The sequence below is a fragment of the Elephantulus edwardii genome, unplaced genomic scaffold (genome assembly GCF_000299155.1).
Source record: "Elephantulus edwardii isolate Elephantulus edwardi_28Jun2011 unplaced genomic scaffold, EleEdw1.0 scaffold00313, whole genome shotgun sequence".
In the NCBI taxonomy this organism is placed as follows: domain Eukaryota; kingdom Metazoa; phylum Chordata; class Mammalia; order Macroscelidea; family Macroscelididae; genus Elephantulus; species Elephantulus edwardii.
The window spans coordinates 56,712-71,338 of NW_006400063.1; the positions used below are offsets into that span (position 1 = coordinate 56,712).

A 14,627-nucleotide genomic window follows, 5' to 3' on the forward strand; every position below is an offset into this window, starting at 1 on the left:
GATTGGCACAGGACAGAGCAGAGTTTAGGGCTGTTGTACATAGGGTCGCTATGAGTCGCAGGCGACTCCACGGCACATAGCAACAACAACAATGAGAAAATATAAAATATATTTTATAGGCTCTTTTTACAATTTTCCTATTTATATTATACTAAGTTTTGCAATTAATTTACTTTGTTTGGCTTTGGGTGAAATTTCCCTGTAGACCACATATTGCACTGTTGATACAATATAGCAGACATTCTAAAATTATCAGCAACTACCCCTTAATTTCTAAGGTAGACTCTTCCTTGTAATGTCCTTCCTTAGATTCATTAATAGCTTAATGAAGTCTGTTTTTGATGTCTTTCTATTTCTAGAATGAGTACTAGGCTTAACCAATACTCTTGTATTGTTAGGTGTTTTTGAATTGGTTCTGAAGCATCGTGACCAAGAAAGAAACACTAGTCAACCTGGCCTGCACCTTGCTCCCTAACACTGCTGATTTTGAGTCACTGTGTCAGATCATCTAGTTGAGGTTCTCCCATGATTTTACTGACTACTTTATAAAGCCTGATGTTATTATTTAGGTGATAGTTAAGTTCTGATAACTAAAGAAACATGAGATGAAGTCTCATAATCCTAAATTCAAAGGAACATCTAGGTTGTATATCTTCCAAGAAAAATGTATTAGTTCTTCTCAGAGTAGACGAGTAGACTCCACAGCAGTAAGTTTCAATATATATATATATATATACACATACAGAAACAACAAAAAGAGCAACTCATCACTGTGAAGTCAGAACTGACTCACAGCTAGTCTTCCATTGGACTTTTAGAAACTGTAAATCATATGAGAAGAGACTGCTCATTTTTCCCTTGCAGAAACACTGATGTATTTTAACCTTCTTTGGTTGACAACACAGTTATCACTAAAGCACCTAACTACGGATATAAATTTAACTTGTGGTTAAAATAAATTATACTAATATTGTATAATTTAAAATTTGTCACATTTCTTTTAAACTGATATTCTAGACCTAACTCAAATATTGTTTAAGAACATTTAGGAATATTCACTTTTTCTTTTCTTTTTTTTTCTTTGTTAAGAATTAATCAGATACAAAAGGAATAAATACCTTATTGTTGGAAAACATGTAATAGAAATACCTAAAGTTTATAATCAATATGTGCTATTTTAGAAATAATTTTGTTTCCTACTTCAGTGAATATTTTTCTCTTACTAAGAAAAAATTAAGAGGAAGGCAGAGAGAGAAGGACTAAACAAAAGAGGAAGGAGGGGAAAGAAAAACAAATAAGAAGAAAATTAGGAAGGGATAGAAAGAAAGAAAGAGAGAGAAGAAGAAGATGAAGAAGAAGAAGAAGAAGAAGAAGAAGAAGACGACAATGATGGAAGAGGAGGAGATGGAGGGGAGGAGAGGGGAGAGGAAGGGAGGGGAGGGAGGGGAGGGGAAGGGAGGGCAGGGAAGGTGAGGCGAGGCGAGAAGAGAAGAGAAGAGAGAAGAAATAAAATGATGCTTCAAACTCAAAAATTCTGACTAAATTATTTCTAAGGCAATAAATTTTTTTGAGGGGTTTGTATATCTTTCTCCATGGAATCACTGGTATAACTGAACCACAGGCGAGGCAAAGCCTTTGGATTAGCAGTGCAGCTTCCTATGCACTATGGTACCATAGTTCCACACTCGGATAATTGAAACTTTCCTATTGAATATTGGATCTTCAAATGAAACATCTATTTGGTTGGTTGAGACCATGTGTTCTAATAGAAAAGTAGTCTTTTTGCTTCTTTTGAAAAATAGGTGACTGTTTAACAGTAGCTGCCAAAAAAATTATAGTGAGAAGAGATTATTTTTCCAGTTATGAATCTAAGTATGTTGTATCTGGAAAGTGAAGAGTGTATGTACCTCTACAACTTTTATAAATTTCTATCCTCACCACATTTCTGTGTCAAATATAACTGAAACAATTCAAATAATTTGACCTTGGTTAACTACATTTTATGACACAGTAATTTTTAAAATGAAATTTTGTCTTAAAATTTTACCTTATTTTCAGCTCAAGTATTCACTAAACTGGAAACAAAATAAATTAGATAGCATAGATAATAGAGCTTGAGATTGTTTTTGAGGAACATTTCAACTCACAAGTAAGTTGGTAAGGAAAAAAAGGAATTGGGATATAAAAATCAATTCTTTTTTATGCTGCATCTGCTGATACTTCCTTTTTGAGGAAGTCAAGAAAATTTTAGGAAATTTTAATTTGGTAATAAGTCCTAGTAAGGTGAAACACATTTTAAAAAAAGAAGGAAGAAATAAGTAAAGCCATAATGATTTTCATTACTTGTAATTAATAACTTTTTGCTTATTTGGTAATCCTGACAGATAATAAAGCATTTAGCATCAGTGATCATGAGTAAAATAATTGATTTCCCATTGCGTCTATCCTGGGTCAATACCAATTACATTTTACAAATGTTCATATTGTTTTACAGTATTATAAACAAATGTAGAGTATCAGTGCCAATGCCTGGAATGATGATATAGGAAGAAATTACACCAGCAAATTAGAATGCTTTCATCTTTAATGACACTTTTGTATGTTACTGTCTTTGCTGACATAGGCTTTTCAGCTTCTTTTTGCCTCTTATTCTATTATGGCATTAGTTCATGATATAGTCCAAAATATTTGTCATATAAAATAATCTAAAAAGAAGAAATAACCATTTAATTGATGCTTTTATAGGTAGATTACAATTTTATATTGTTTACATACATACATTTTCTTTTGTTCTTTGCATTAAAGCTGTATTCTGATATAAATCACTCCAGTGAAAGTAAAGATGCTAGGTTCATCCAGGTTATTTGATTATTCACTAATATTTTCTGAAAACAGAGAAGTTTTTAAAATACTCTAGTGTCTTATTTTGTTTTATTTCTTAAAAATATCAAACTTGACTTCTTTGTTCACTCGGTGACGTCTTAGTTTCTCCAGGGTCTAAAATGATTAACATAAGTATTACACGGTCATCTTGAAGGACAAAGAAGAGCTCTGTGTGTCAAGTTGAATACTTTGCTTTGCTTGTTGTAACAGAGCTGGCAGCTGCAGAAGCAGTAGCCTGACTGCCTAAAAATAGAGGGTCCAAGCAAGCTACTTTGGCAGCAAAGAATGAATGGATACAGTGCAGAACGGCAAACAAATTTGAAAATTCCAACTCCTGAAAGGGAAAGAGAAAGAAGTACTATGAATTTCTGTTTCTTGAAACAATGGGCAGCAACTGGGTATTTTAAAAACTATAACAAACTTATCTAGAATTACTGATAACCAATATATAGATATCATATATATTTATGGTACAGAAATTAACCTTATACATTGCAGATTGAATATGTTCTTTTCATCTAAAAAGGTTGTCTCAACATTGTTAAGTATTTGGCCTAATTAAAACTTTAATCTTGACAATATATAATTAAGACAAAACTGGAGCCTTTTAAGAAGTATTTTTTACTGTTTATTCATATTTCAAATGATAAATATGGATTTCAAATGGTAAATATGGATAATAATTATTGAAATCCATATTATTTGATGATTTTATATAGACTACAGTCAGTATTGAGATGGCAACATATAAACTCCACAAGGAGAAGTCTCCTTACACAGAGTCCACAGCACAAAATTGATTCTTAGGAGGGCAGGCGAGTCCTCACATGCCTATAACAATTATAGCACTGTCATTCCCAGAACTCTTACTGCTCTTCTACTGGGCTCACTTATCTAGTGCAATGGTTGCACAGAACTCACAGACCATATTCACAACTATGAGCTTCACTGCGGAAGTCGAACGGTTGCAAATTAAGTAGAAAAGAAGATAAACTCTTTAGTCAGAACAATTTCTCAGCCATTTTTTCAATCCTTCTGACACTACCTTAAGTGTTTAAGCCAGTGTTAAACTTTTTTTTTTTAAGCCCTGCTGATTATGGTATGTCCCTAGCCCTCCAAGTAGCCTGGATGAAGATTCTCAGCTCTCGCTTTATGGGGAAGCAGTTCTAGTTCATCTTTGTATACTATCAGTCTTTGGTTCTCCAGCACCTCCTACTACTCTCCACCACCTACTACTGTGACTGCTCTGGTTTCAGTCCAGGTTAGTCTTGTTCAGGAATCTCTGACTCAACAAGATGTAGAGCACACTCTGCCTCTTCTTGGAGATACAAATTTTCTGCCTCTGAACGTAGTCAATTTAAGTTGTCAGGATTGTTCTTGTTGATTTTAAAAGGTATTACACATATTTTTGAAACATCAATATTTTCACAAAAAGGTTTTGATAGGAATTAAAGAATAATAACATTTATCTGCTTAGTAAAGGCACAAAATACTAAATGCTAAGTAAAAAATTATCTGAAATTTGTGCCACAGGTATTTTCCTGTCATCAAATACAATATGCATAAAGGAGTAAAAGACAGGAACTGCTATGTGCACTATTTACAGTTTTAGTAAACAGTATGGATTGAAAATAAGATAAAATAGTCACTCAAATAGATAGCATTTTTAATATTTATAATGTGCCATGGAACTATTTAAAGAATATAATTAATCTTAGGAACATTTTAAGCTATGCTTTGTAGTGTTTCTAGTCAATCTTTCAATCTATTTAGCTGCTATTGCTAGCTTTATTCCACATAGATAGTTATTAAAAGAGTAAAATATTCTAGGCAGAGTTTTTTTACTATTTTTAATAAACAATTGGTTTATTTTAAGAAGATTAATGGTATTTCTGGTTAAAGGTTTAGAGATTATCTCAAAGCAATAGTTTCAGGAGTCCAATCATCCTACAACTCTGGGAAGTCTGTATTATTTTAGAATTAAAAAATATCTTCTGCAGTATCTGCTTTTTGAACAGGATTCCTCTATAGACTCTGGTTGAAATATCCTGCAATGATAAATAAATATATATTCTATTTCCTCCTCATACATTTGAATCTATTTTTCCCCCTATCAAATTCAAGTAAATAAAGAAATAGAGAAATAGATACAAGCTATTTAAATGAGGGAAAAGAAGTAATTATCTGTATTGATCTGTATTGATCCTGTTCTCTCACTTTTCTTTCTCACATGCACACACACCTATAAATAGGTTGATAAGGCCTATATTTGGAAAGGAGAACAAATAGATCTGACTTGGAGAAGGTAAAACCAAGTGTTTCCTTCAAAGCAAAGATTTTTGAAGCTTAGTTTCACAAACTTCAGAAATTTGACTGGGAGGGACCAGTCCTTGGATAAGGACATCACACTTGCAAGGGTGGCGGGACAGCGCAAGAGAGGAAGACCCAGGATCAAATGTTTTGACATAGTAACTGGGGCAGCAGGGTTAGATGTGTTGGAGTCAGTGAGACTGGATCAGGATAGGGCAGTGTTCAGAGCTATTGTACAGAGTCACTATGCACAGGAGACTCAATGGCACATACCAACAACAATACAATAATGTACAGATAAAGTGATTAAAACAGCTTGCTACTGTTATAAACAAAAGGGACCTAGACCAATGTAAGGAAATGAAAAATCCATATATAAATTTCATATCCATGGTTAACTGATCTTTTTACAAAGGTGCTAAGTTCATTAGATAGGAATAAAAAGAATCTCTTCCCCAAAGGGTATAGGAAATTTATATTTTTTTCACATGTTTAAAAATGGAACAGAATCCATGTCTCACATTATACATGGAAAATAATTCAAGATGGATTAAAGACTACATGTAAAGACTAAGTCACATAAATTTTAGGAAAATGTAGGGACAATGCTGTTAAGAACAAATAGCATGTTGCTGTTGTTACATGCCATCGAGTTGAGTATGACTCATAGTGACCCTATGAACAAAAGATCTGAACCCTGTTCAATTATGCACCATCATCACACTTCCTTACACTTAAGAGCATGCTGTAGTAGTCATCATGTCAATCTACCTGGTTCAGGGTCTTCCTCTTCTTTGCCAACTCTCTTCCAAGAATTATGTCCTTCTCCAAGAAACAGCACCTCCTAGCAACAAGTCTAAAGTATGTGAAGTGAAGCCTCATCATTCTTGCCTCCAAAGATCACTCCAGCTGCACCCTCTCAAAAAAGATTTTTGTTCTCTTGGCTGTCCATGGGATGTTCAGTGTTCTTCTCCAACACCATAGCTCAAAGGCATCAATTCTTTTGGCATCCTTATTCACTTTCCAGTGCTCAGATGCATAGCAAGTAATCAGAAAGACCATGGAACAAATCAGACATCCCTTAGTCTTCAAACTGACATCACTAATCCTCAATAATTAGGAAAGGTCCCTAAATGCAGATTTTCCCAGTGCAATGTGTATTCTTGTTTCTTGACTGCCGGTTTATATTTATTTTGCTTATTAGTTTCTTATTTGATATATTATTTAACAGATATTTGTGCATACAAACAGCATGTTATTGTTGCTGTTGATTGCCTTTGAGTCGAGCACAACTCATAAGACAAAGTAAACAAATTTACCTCATAAAAAAGAAACATCTTTTGTTCATCAAGAGACTTTACAAAAAAAAATAAAAATTTTTTACAATTTTTTTTAAATTTTTAAAAATTTTTTACAAAAAATAATAAATTACCAACTTAAATTATCATATGTTAAATCATAAATCTAATGACCAAAATGTATATAAAACTTATACTACTTAACAACCCAAGATAAACAGGTCATTTATAAAAACATGCAAAGGGCTTAAATAGACATTTTCACCAAATATTACATTCAAATGGCCATTGCTGTTATTGTTATTGTTGTTGTGTACCACAGAGTCAGAAATGACACATAGTTAACCCTTCTGCAGCTTTTCAGAGGTAGTTAATCATATGGGAGAAGATTGCCCATCCTTCTCCTGGGAAGCAGCTGGTGGCCTTAAATCTTGTGTTTTCAGGGTTTCAGCTCCGCTTCTTGGACACTAGGCCAACAGAGTTCCTCAGGGTTGTCTACCACCAGAGAAATGCAACAATGCCAATGAGTTTTGAAGTGGTTTGTTTGGGTTTTTACCCTTTTATTTTAAATTTACTGCCATTACTCAAAATTCAAACTTATTATCGTTGAATATGAACTGATTCATAGATGGCCCTAAAGTAGTTTTCAGAGGCTGCAGATTGCATAGGGGAACATGATCATATCTACTCTTAGTCATCAATCATCAGGTCTATGTGAGAAGCAACACTCTTTCCTCCCTTGACTTCCAATGTCTAAAGATTTCCTATATCTAAAGTTCTATCTATGTGATTGACAGTTAAAGTTGATTTACTTCAAGTTATATATTTTTCTCCTTACAGAAATCTTTTGATTTTCATTAATCCTTTAGTCTCACTAACTATTCTTCAAAATTTAATTGTTTGTTTATCCCACAAATATATTTGAATGGTTAAAGTATATTTATCTGTTTTTAAAAAGATCAACACTTAACAATAAATAAAACAGGCGCAAAAGAACACACAGAATTCCTGAAATGAAATTACATTCCATTGAAAAGAAAAAAAAATATTAGGATATACATAAAGATTATCACATGTCAGAATATGACCCCTTACTCATTATCATTTGATAACTATACCTCCATTGGGTTTCTGAATTCTATAGTAGAGGATTGCCCAACTTTCTCCCATACAGTCCTTCAAGGATTTGAACCTCAAGATAAGCTTAGACTTCTCAGTTAATGGTATAACTTCCAAAAGACTAGGCCAACAGAGCTCCTGTTGGAATTTGCTAGATAGATTCAAAAAGGGAAGAGAAATAAACAGAGTATACTGAATAGATTTTGACAGAAAATGTCACACTCCTTATGGAACAACTTGCAGAGGATAAAAGACTGAGCCAGCCTGATATCTGCAAAGAAAGTAGGTAGGGAGAACTGAAATTCACTGCGTAAACACAATCTAGAAATGTTTAAGGAAGAACAAGAGCACTATTTATCAAAGAAGGTCATAAGAAGTAATTAGTATGAAATGAGGCCAAATAGTAACACAAGATGGAATTTTCATTGCTCTATACACCCTATATGAGTTTTATTTTAAGTGGATAGATGATTTTTAGCTGAGAAGTATGTAATAAATGTAAATTCTGAAATAATTTTTAAAAGAAATGAGAGGAATTACAAAGCTTTTCAATAATGAAAGATATAAAAATATTCCACCAAGAGTGACATTGAAGTCTTCCATATGAATAAAAAGATAAGCTTCTCATTGATGGAACTAAGGAATCTGTGTTGTAGAGAGATCAGAATCCTAAAGTTGCACTTATCATAAAGAATGGGTAAAGAGTTGAATACATTAGTGAAAAGATAAAAGGGAATTCACGTTTGAGCATAAAAATGTAGGCTGTATTAGTACATAGATGTTAAAATTGTTTAATGAAAACACCATAGCATTAGAGGTATTTATATTTATAGAAGAGGCTCAAGGGCAGATCTCTGAGATCCTACACAATCCAGTAAAACATACATGAGGATCCAAGGGAGAGAGAGTAGGAGCAGAGTGGTGAGGATGGGCATGGGGGAAATCATAGGGTCACAAAATTTGATGAGTGAAGGAAGAGTGAGTAAAGGAAAAGATCTGGGGTGGGGGGATCTAAAATGACAGAGTATTGACAGGCACAATTCAATGTTGATTAATATTACAAACATAATGAATGGGAATCATTTTATGAAACACAATGTGAATGAAGAATAGTGTGAAACACAATGTATACTAACTTTGTAAGTAAACTAATATAAAATAAAATATCTTTTTTATTTAAAATAAAGAAATATAGTTGACAATCATGATGAAGAGGTAGTAATAATTTTCAGTGAAGTAAGAAGATTACCCACAAAATTTAGTAAAAAAGACAACTGTGACATGATCATTTGATTTAGCAAGGTGGGAGTAATTTTACCCTTAATAAAAACTGTTTATTATTTTTGAAAGTAGTGTTGCTTCTTTGTCTTGTTATGTTGTTGTTTTGAGAAATGCATATAAAAGGATCATAGAAATTGCCTTATAAAAATATGGGAAGAAAGGAATCAGATATGATAAAGAAATAAATCTATAGCTAGAATCAAGAATATTTTTTGAAAGTTTCAAAAATTACTATACATTTTTTGTAGGCATTGTTACTCAAGTATGAGAATACAAGACATGAAAGGTATAATTGCATGGATAGTATCTGAGTAGACATAGAGTATGAGATTTAGTGCAAAAGTCATAACTGAACTTATCAACAAGTGTAATTAATAAAAAATAATATAGAGGTCACCAAAAGTGGGAATCAACATGGTGATAACTGGTGGTACTGATCTAACAAGAGGGAAGGCATAATACAAAAGCCGAATTTAAGATAAAACAAAAATAAAAATAAAAAGGCAAATATGTGAATTTACTGCCAACAAGTTGACATATAGCTGTCAATCACACAAGAGAAAATAATCTTTCTCTTTATGAAATCATGGAGAGGCATGGTCTTTGGATTAGCAGCACAACTTCCTACAGACTGCACCAATAGTATATGTGGTGGTCTCCCACACTTCTGCACTTACTTCTACAATTTACAACACCAATTTTACTTATTTACTGGTTAAAATCTATTGTAATGATAACACAGATCTCACAGAACCATACTAAGAATTACGGAGTTTATTATGGAAGTTAGGTGATTATATCTCAGGTTGGCAAAAGGACACAATTGCTCAGTCAAGACAGCATCTTAAATATGATTGAAGGCTTTTTGACCTTCATCCTCACAGCTTAGGTCAGTGTGAAAACAGTTATTTAGGTCTGCCATTTTGCCTTAGTCCTTCAGAAAGCTTAAGATGCCTGGTTTGGCTTCACTGGACAACAGTCCTAATTCAGTTTTGTCTCATGTTGATCTCTGGTTCTTTGCTGAGACTGACACTCTGCTTTCTCTTCTTGCTTGTAGTGAGGCTCACCTTTGCTGTTAGATCCCCTCAGCGTAACTTTGTGAAAAAGGAAAAACTGACCCAACTTATAAAAATTATTTTCTATAATATCCTTCCTATTTATGTGGAGAATGTTAAATTAAATGGCTAGAAAAGCCATTAAAACAATAAATTCAAGATTCCAGTATTTACCACAATTTGATGTAGCATTGTCATTTTAATATCTTGTTGTTGTGTTGTTGTTATGTGCCATCAAGTTGCCTGCGATTCTTAGTGACCCTTCATACAACAGCCCCAAACTGTGCCCTATCCTGTGCCAATCTCACTATCTCTGACACACCTACCCCCATTACCCCAGTCACTGAATCAATTAATCTCATCAAGGGTCTTCCTCTCCTGTGCTGTCCCTCCATCCTCTCAAGCATGACATCCCTCTCCAAGGACTGGTCCCTCCTTGCAACGTGTCCAAAGTACGTCAGATGAAACTACAGAATCCTTGCCTCTAAGAAGCAGCCTGGCTTCACCTTCTCCAGAACAAGCCTGTTGATTTTCTTAGCAGTCCATGGTATGTACTTACATGGTAAGTACTCTTCTCCAACACCACAGCTCAAAGGCATCAATTCTCCTGCTATCATCCCTAGTCATTGTCCAGCTTTCTGATGCATAGCAAGTGATTGCAAAGACCATGGCATGCATGTATCAGGCAAATCTTAGTCTCCAGACTGACATTGTTGCACTTCAGTACTTCAGAGAGGTCTCTAACTGCAGAAGTTCCCATCGCAATACGTCTTTTAATTTCTTGGCTGCTGGTGCCAAGATTGTTGACTATGGAGCCAAACAATCTCAGTCTCTTCACCATCCCTCATGATGCTGCCAATCTTTGTTTTCTTGATATTGAGCCTCAATTCATACTGAAGGCTGCAGTACCTGACCTTCCACAGAAAATGCTTCAGGTCCTCCTCAGGATAAATGTTTACTCACATTCTTGGCTCTTATTTAAGTTTTATGTTATTTTATTGTTTAGTTATAAATGTCTTGTATGTACTTCACTTAAAAATCTTTTAACAGTATATTTATTATTTCCCTCCCCCCACTTTGTTAGTTATTTCAATTTTCTTTAAACTATTCTTTGATTATCATTTTTCTTTGGATTCTTGTGCTTTTGTTATTGTAATTAAGAACCTCTACTAAAACCAAGGACAAAAATACTTTGATTCAATATGGATGTACTTAAATAAAAAGATTAAAAATATAAAATACTTAGAAATAAAGATATAATCTAAATACAGGATCTAATTTAATTATTTTGTATACACAAAAAAGTCATTGATTAAATTCTTATTCAGAGAGACCTGAGATATCTAGTGTCACAGCACTACTTGTTGTAAAGGCTGTTCAATCCATATTTGTTCTCTTGAAAGCTTTGTAAAAATTAAATTATTAGCCTTGTCTCAACCTTATTGCCATGGAGTTGGAACTGAGTCACAACTGACTCTCTGAAGGGTCTTCAGAGGTTTTAAATAACATGGGAGGAAGCTGACCATCTTTATTTTGTGGAGCCACTGGAGAAGGACACCATGGTTGGAAGGATGGAGAAGGAACAGTACAGGAGAGGAGATAATAGATAAGTTGGATTGACACAGTAACTGTGGTAATGTGGGTAGGTGTGTTGGAGTCAGTGAGATTGGCTTAGGATAGGACAGGTTTCTGAGCTATTGCACATAGGGTCAATATAAGTCACAGTTGTATTGATGGCACATAATGACATATAGTCATATACACACACTTACACACATACACATATGACTTAAATAGTTGTTGCTTTGTGCCATTGTGTTGCAATTGACTCATAGCTGACAATTCAGTGGGTTTTTAGTAGTGGTACATCATGTGGGAAGAGATTCTCCATCTTTATCCCAGGAAACAGCTGGTGGGTGAGTTCAAATAGTATGCCTTTGTGTTGGCAGTATTACTCCTTACAACTGGGCCACCAGAGTTCCCTGACTGTAGTCAGGCTTTATGTATATGGCTATTTATGTACAATTAGTACAGCCTCTTCAATTTTCTTTTGTGTTGTGTATATGTTTTACAACCTTTTCCTTTAAAGAGATATACGTCCTTAAATTCTAATTATGGAGAACTTTACTTCTAGAAAGATGAAATGAACATATTTTCTTCTATCTCCATTGCTAAATTTGAATGAAAAATTTATATTTACCTGTGTGAGATAGAAATTTTGTGAAGGCAATGTAATATTTTTCAAAGTATTCTGGCTTTGGAAACTTTCCAAAAAGCATAACTGGGAAGCAAAAAGTGTTGCTCATTCAACACAGTGGATTCCTCCAATCACCAGCAGAGAAATACAACTATAGAATTTATGACAGAAAGCTTTTTGATTTTTAAAATCTTTTCCGTGAAGAACATACCTAAAACTCTATCATTATAACCTCCTTTCCTGGAAACATCTTTCCTTTAAAGTACTGTACTTATGCTATATAAGTCAGCTCCTTGTCAGTTTTGGCTTTGGATTTTCGGTGCTTGTAAAAACATCACCTCTAATTGACTCCTTCACCAATACTTTCCTCTCAACAAATACAACTAAACCACATGTGTATTTTAAGAAAATTCCGCAAAGTTGCAATAATTATCTTCCCTTTCTTTTTCCATTTTTGTCATTGGAAAGTTTTTCGAAAGACAGTTTTATAAGTCCTACTTTTGCATGACTGTAGCATAAAAACTAGGTGGCACTCCATTACTCTTCTAAGGACATGGAAAATAAAGCACATAAGACAGAAAGTTTCAATAAAATCCAGAGTTTCATATCAAACTACTCAAAGTGTCTAGTTTCAATTGAAAAATCATTAATTGTAGAAAAAAACCTTGGAAAAATTTTGAATTTATAGAGCAGAAAATATAAAGATGTTATAAAATGTTTCCAAATGGAAAAAAATAAAAAAATACAGGAAGATGTAACTAGGCTATAAAAAAGGACATGATTTAAGTTTTGAAATTATATGACAAATATTTGAGAATAACTATCATAAAATAGTTTAACAAACACTTTCAGACTCATCAAAACCAATTTTAAAAAAAATTGCAGTAGTTGGCAGGAGCAGGAGCAGGAGGAAGAAGAAAGGGAGAGTGAGAAGGAGTTTAGAAAATACAAATATGAAGAAGAATCAAATTGAAATGCAATAACTAGGAGAAAAATGAAACAAAATAAGTAATAACTCAACAGCACAAGAGAGAAGATGATTTAACAATAAGAAAGATAGAATAATGACCATTAACCTGTTGGAACCAAAATATTATTTTTAAACCCACAAAAAAAACTAACTAAAGGAAAACAAAAACTTGTATTTTAAGGTATGTAACATAAATCAAGCAGAGTTAAATACTAGTTATGAAGGATCTGCACAAATAAATAGATATCCTTGCCATGTTCTTCTTTCTGCTTCTGTCAGCTTGTAGCAAGAGAAAAGAAGTTGGGATTTTAGATAACTTCATTTATGTTGCTATAAAACAGGCAACAATTTTGAAAATCAAGTCAGTCCAGGGGCATAGCACTCACTTCAGATGAAGTAGTAGGTCTCTAATTTCAAATTTCTATTTATTTTATGGTTACTAGCTTTCTCACGTTTGAAACCTGAAGAAACAAACAAAAATATAATTGGATTTCCAGCCTTCTTCTCAAATGCAAACATCCACACATTATATATTTTTTTCATCAGATTCTTTTAGGACACTTTTACTGAGTGTCTACAAGAGTTAGTCACTGATTATATTATCTATTCAAACCTTATGTTCAAAATAGAGTACTTTATTCCTCTAATGTTCTTTGGAAATAGTCACTATTATACATAATTTATAATGATAAGATGAACGGTTATAGAGGTTAACCAAAAAGTGACATTACTAGGAGTCTATCTTCCATGTCCGGCTCAAGGCTTATAAACCTAAATGTCTTTAAGAACTACAGTTTCCAATATTGATTGAAGCTCAACATCAAGAAAACAAACATTTTCATCACTAGGTTGATTTGGCAGCATCATGATAGATGAAGAAGAGATTGAGATTGTTAACAATTTCATCTTACTTGATTCCACAATCAACACTTTCGGCACTAGCTGTTAGAAAATAAAAAAGGCGAATTGGTCTGGGAAAATATGCTGTCAGGGACCTCTCCAGAGTGCTGAAGAGCAACAGTGTCAGTTTGGAGACTATGGTGCACCTGACCCAAGCTGTGGTATTCCTGATAACTTGCTATGCATCAGAGAGTTGATGATGAATAAGGACAACAAAAAAGAATTGATGCCTTTGAGTTGTGGTGCTTGAGAAGAATATTGAACTTATCAAGAGAACACAGAGGTCTGAAGAGGGTGAAATTAAGCTGCTCCTTAGAGGCAAGGACTTTGAAACTCCATATCACATAGTTTGGGTATGATGTCTGGTCTTTGGAGAAGGAAATCACACTTGGAAGGGTGGAGGGATGGCACCGGAAAGGAAGATACTGGATGAGATGGATTGACACAGTGACTGGTGTATCAAGGATGCTTTGGGCAGAATATTAAATGATCCAGGAAATATTAAAAGAAGATGGAAGGACTATACTGAGTCACTATATAGAAAGGAATTGGCAGATACAGAGGAATTTAAAGAAATAACATATGAGCAAGAGCCTATGGTGATGAAGGAAGAA

General features: G+C 33.9%; 1 protein-coding gene across 1 annotated transcript in view; it reads right to left on the minus strand.

Annotated features, from left to right (window-relative positions):
* Positions 1-3,022: 3,022 nt before the first annotated feature.
* SNTG1 (syntrophin, gamma 1) overlaps positions 3,023-14,627 on the minus strand; it is a 481,189-nt gene continuing 469,584 nt past the window's right edge. Inside the window, exon 17 of the mRNA XM_006901168.1 lies at positions 3,023-3,217. Within this exon, the coding sequence (XP_006901230.1) occupies positions 3,059-3,217 (159 nt within the window). The 3' untranslated portion in view covers positions 3,023-3,058. The remainder of the gene's footprint in view (positions 3,218-14,627) is intronic.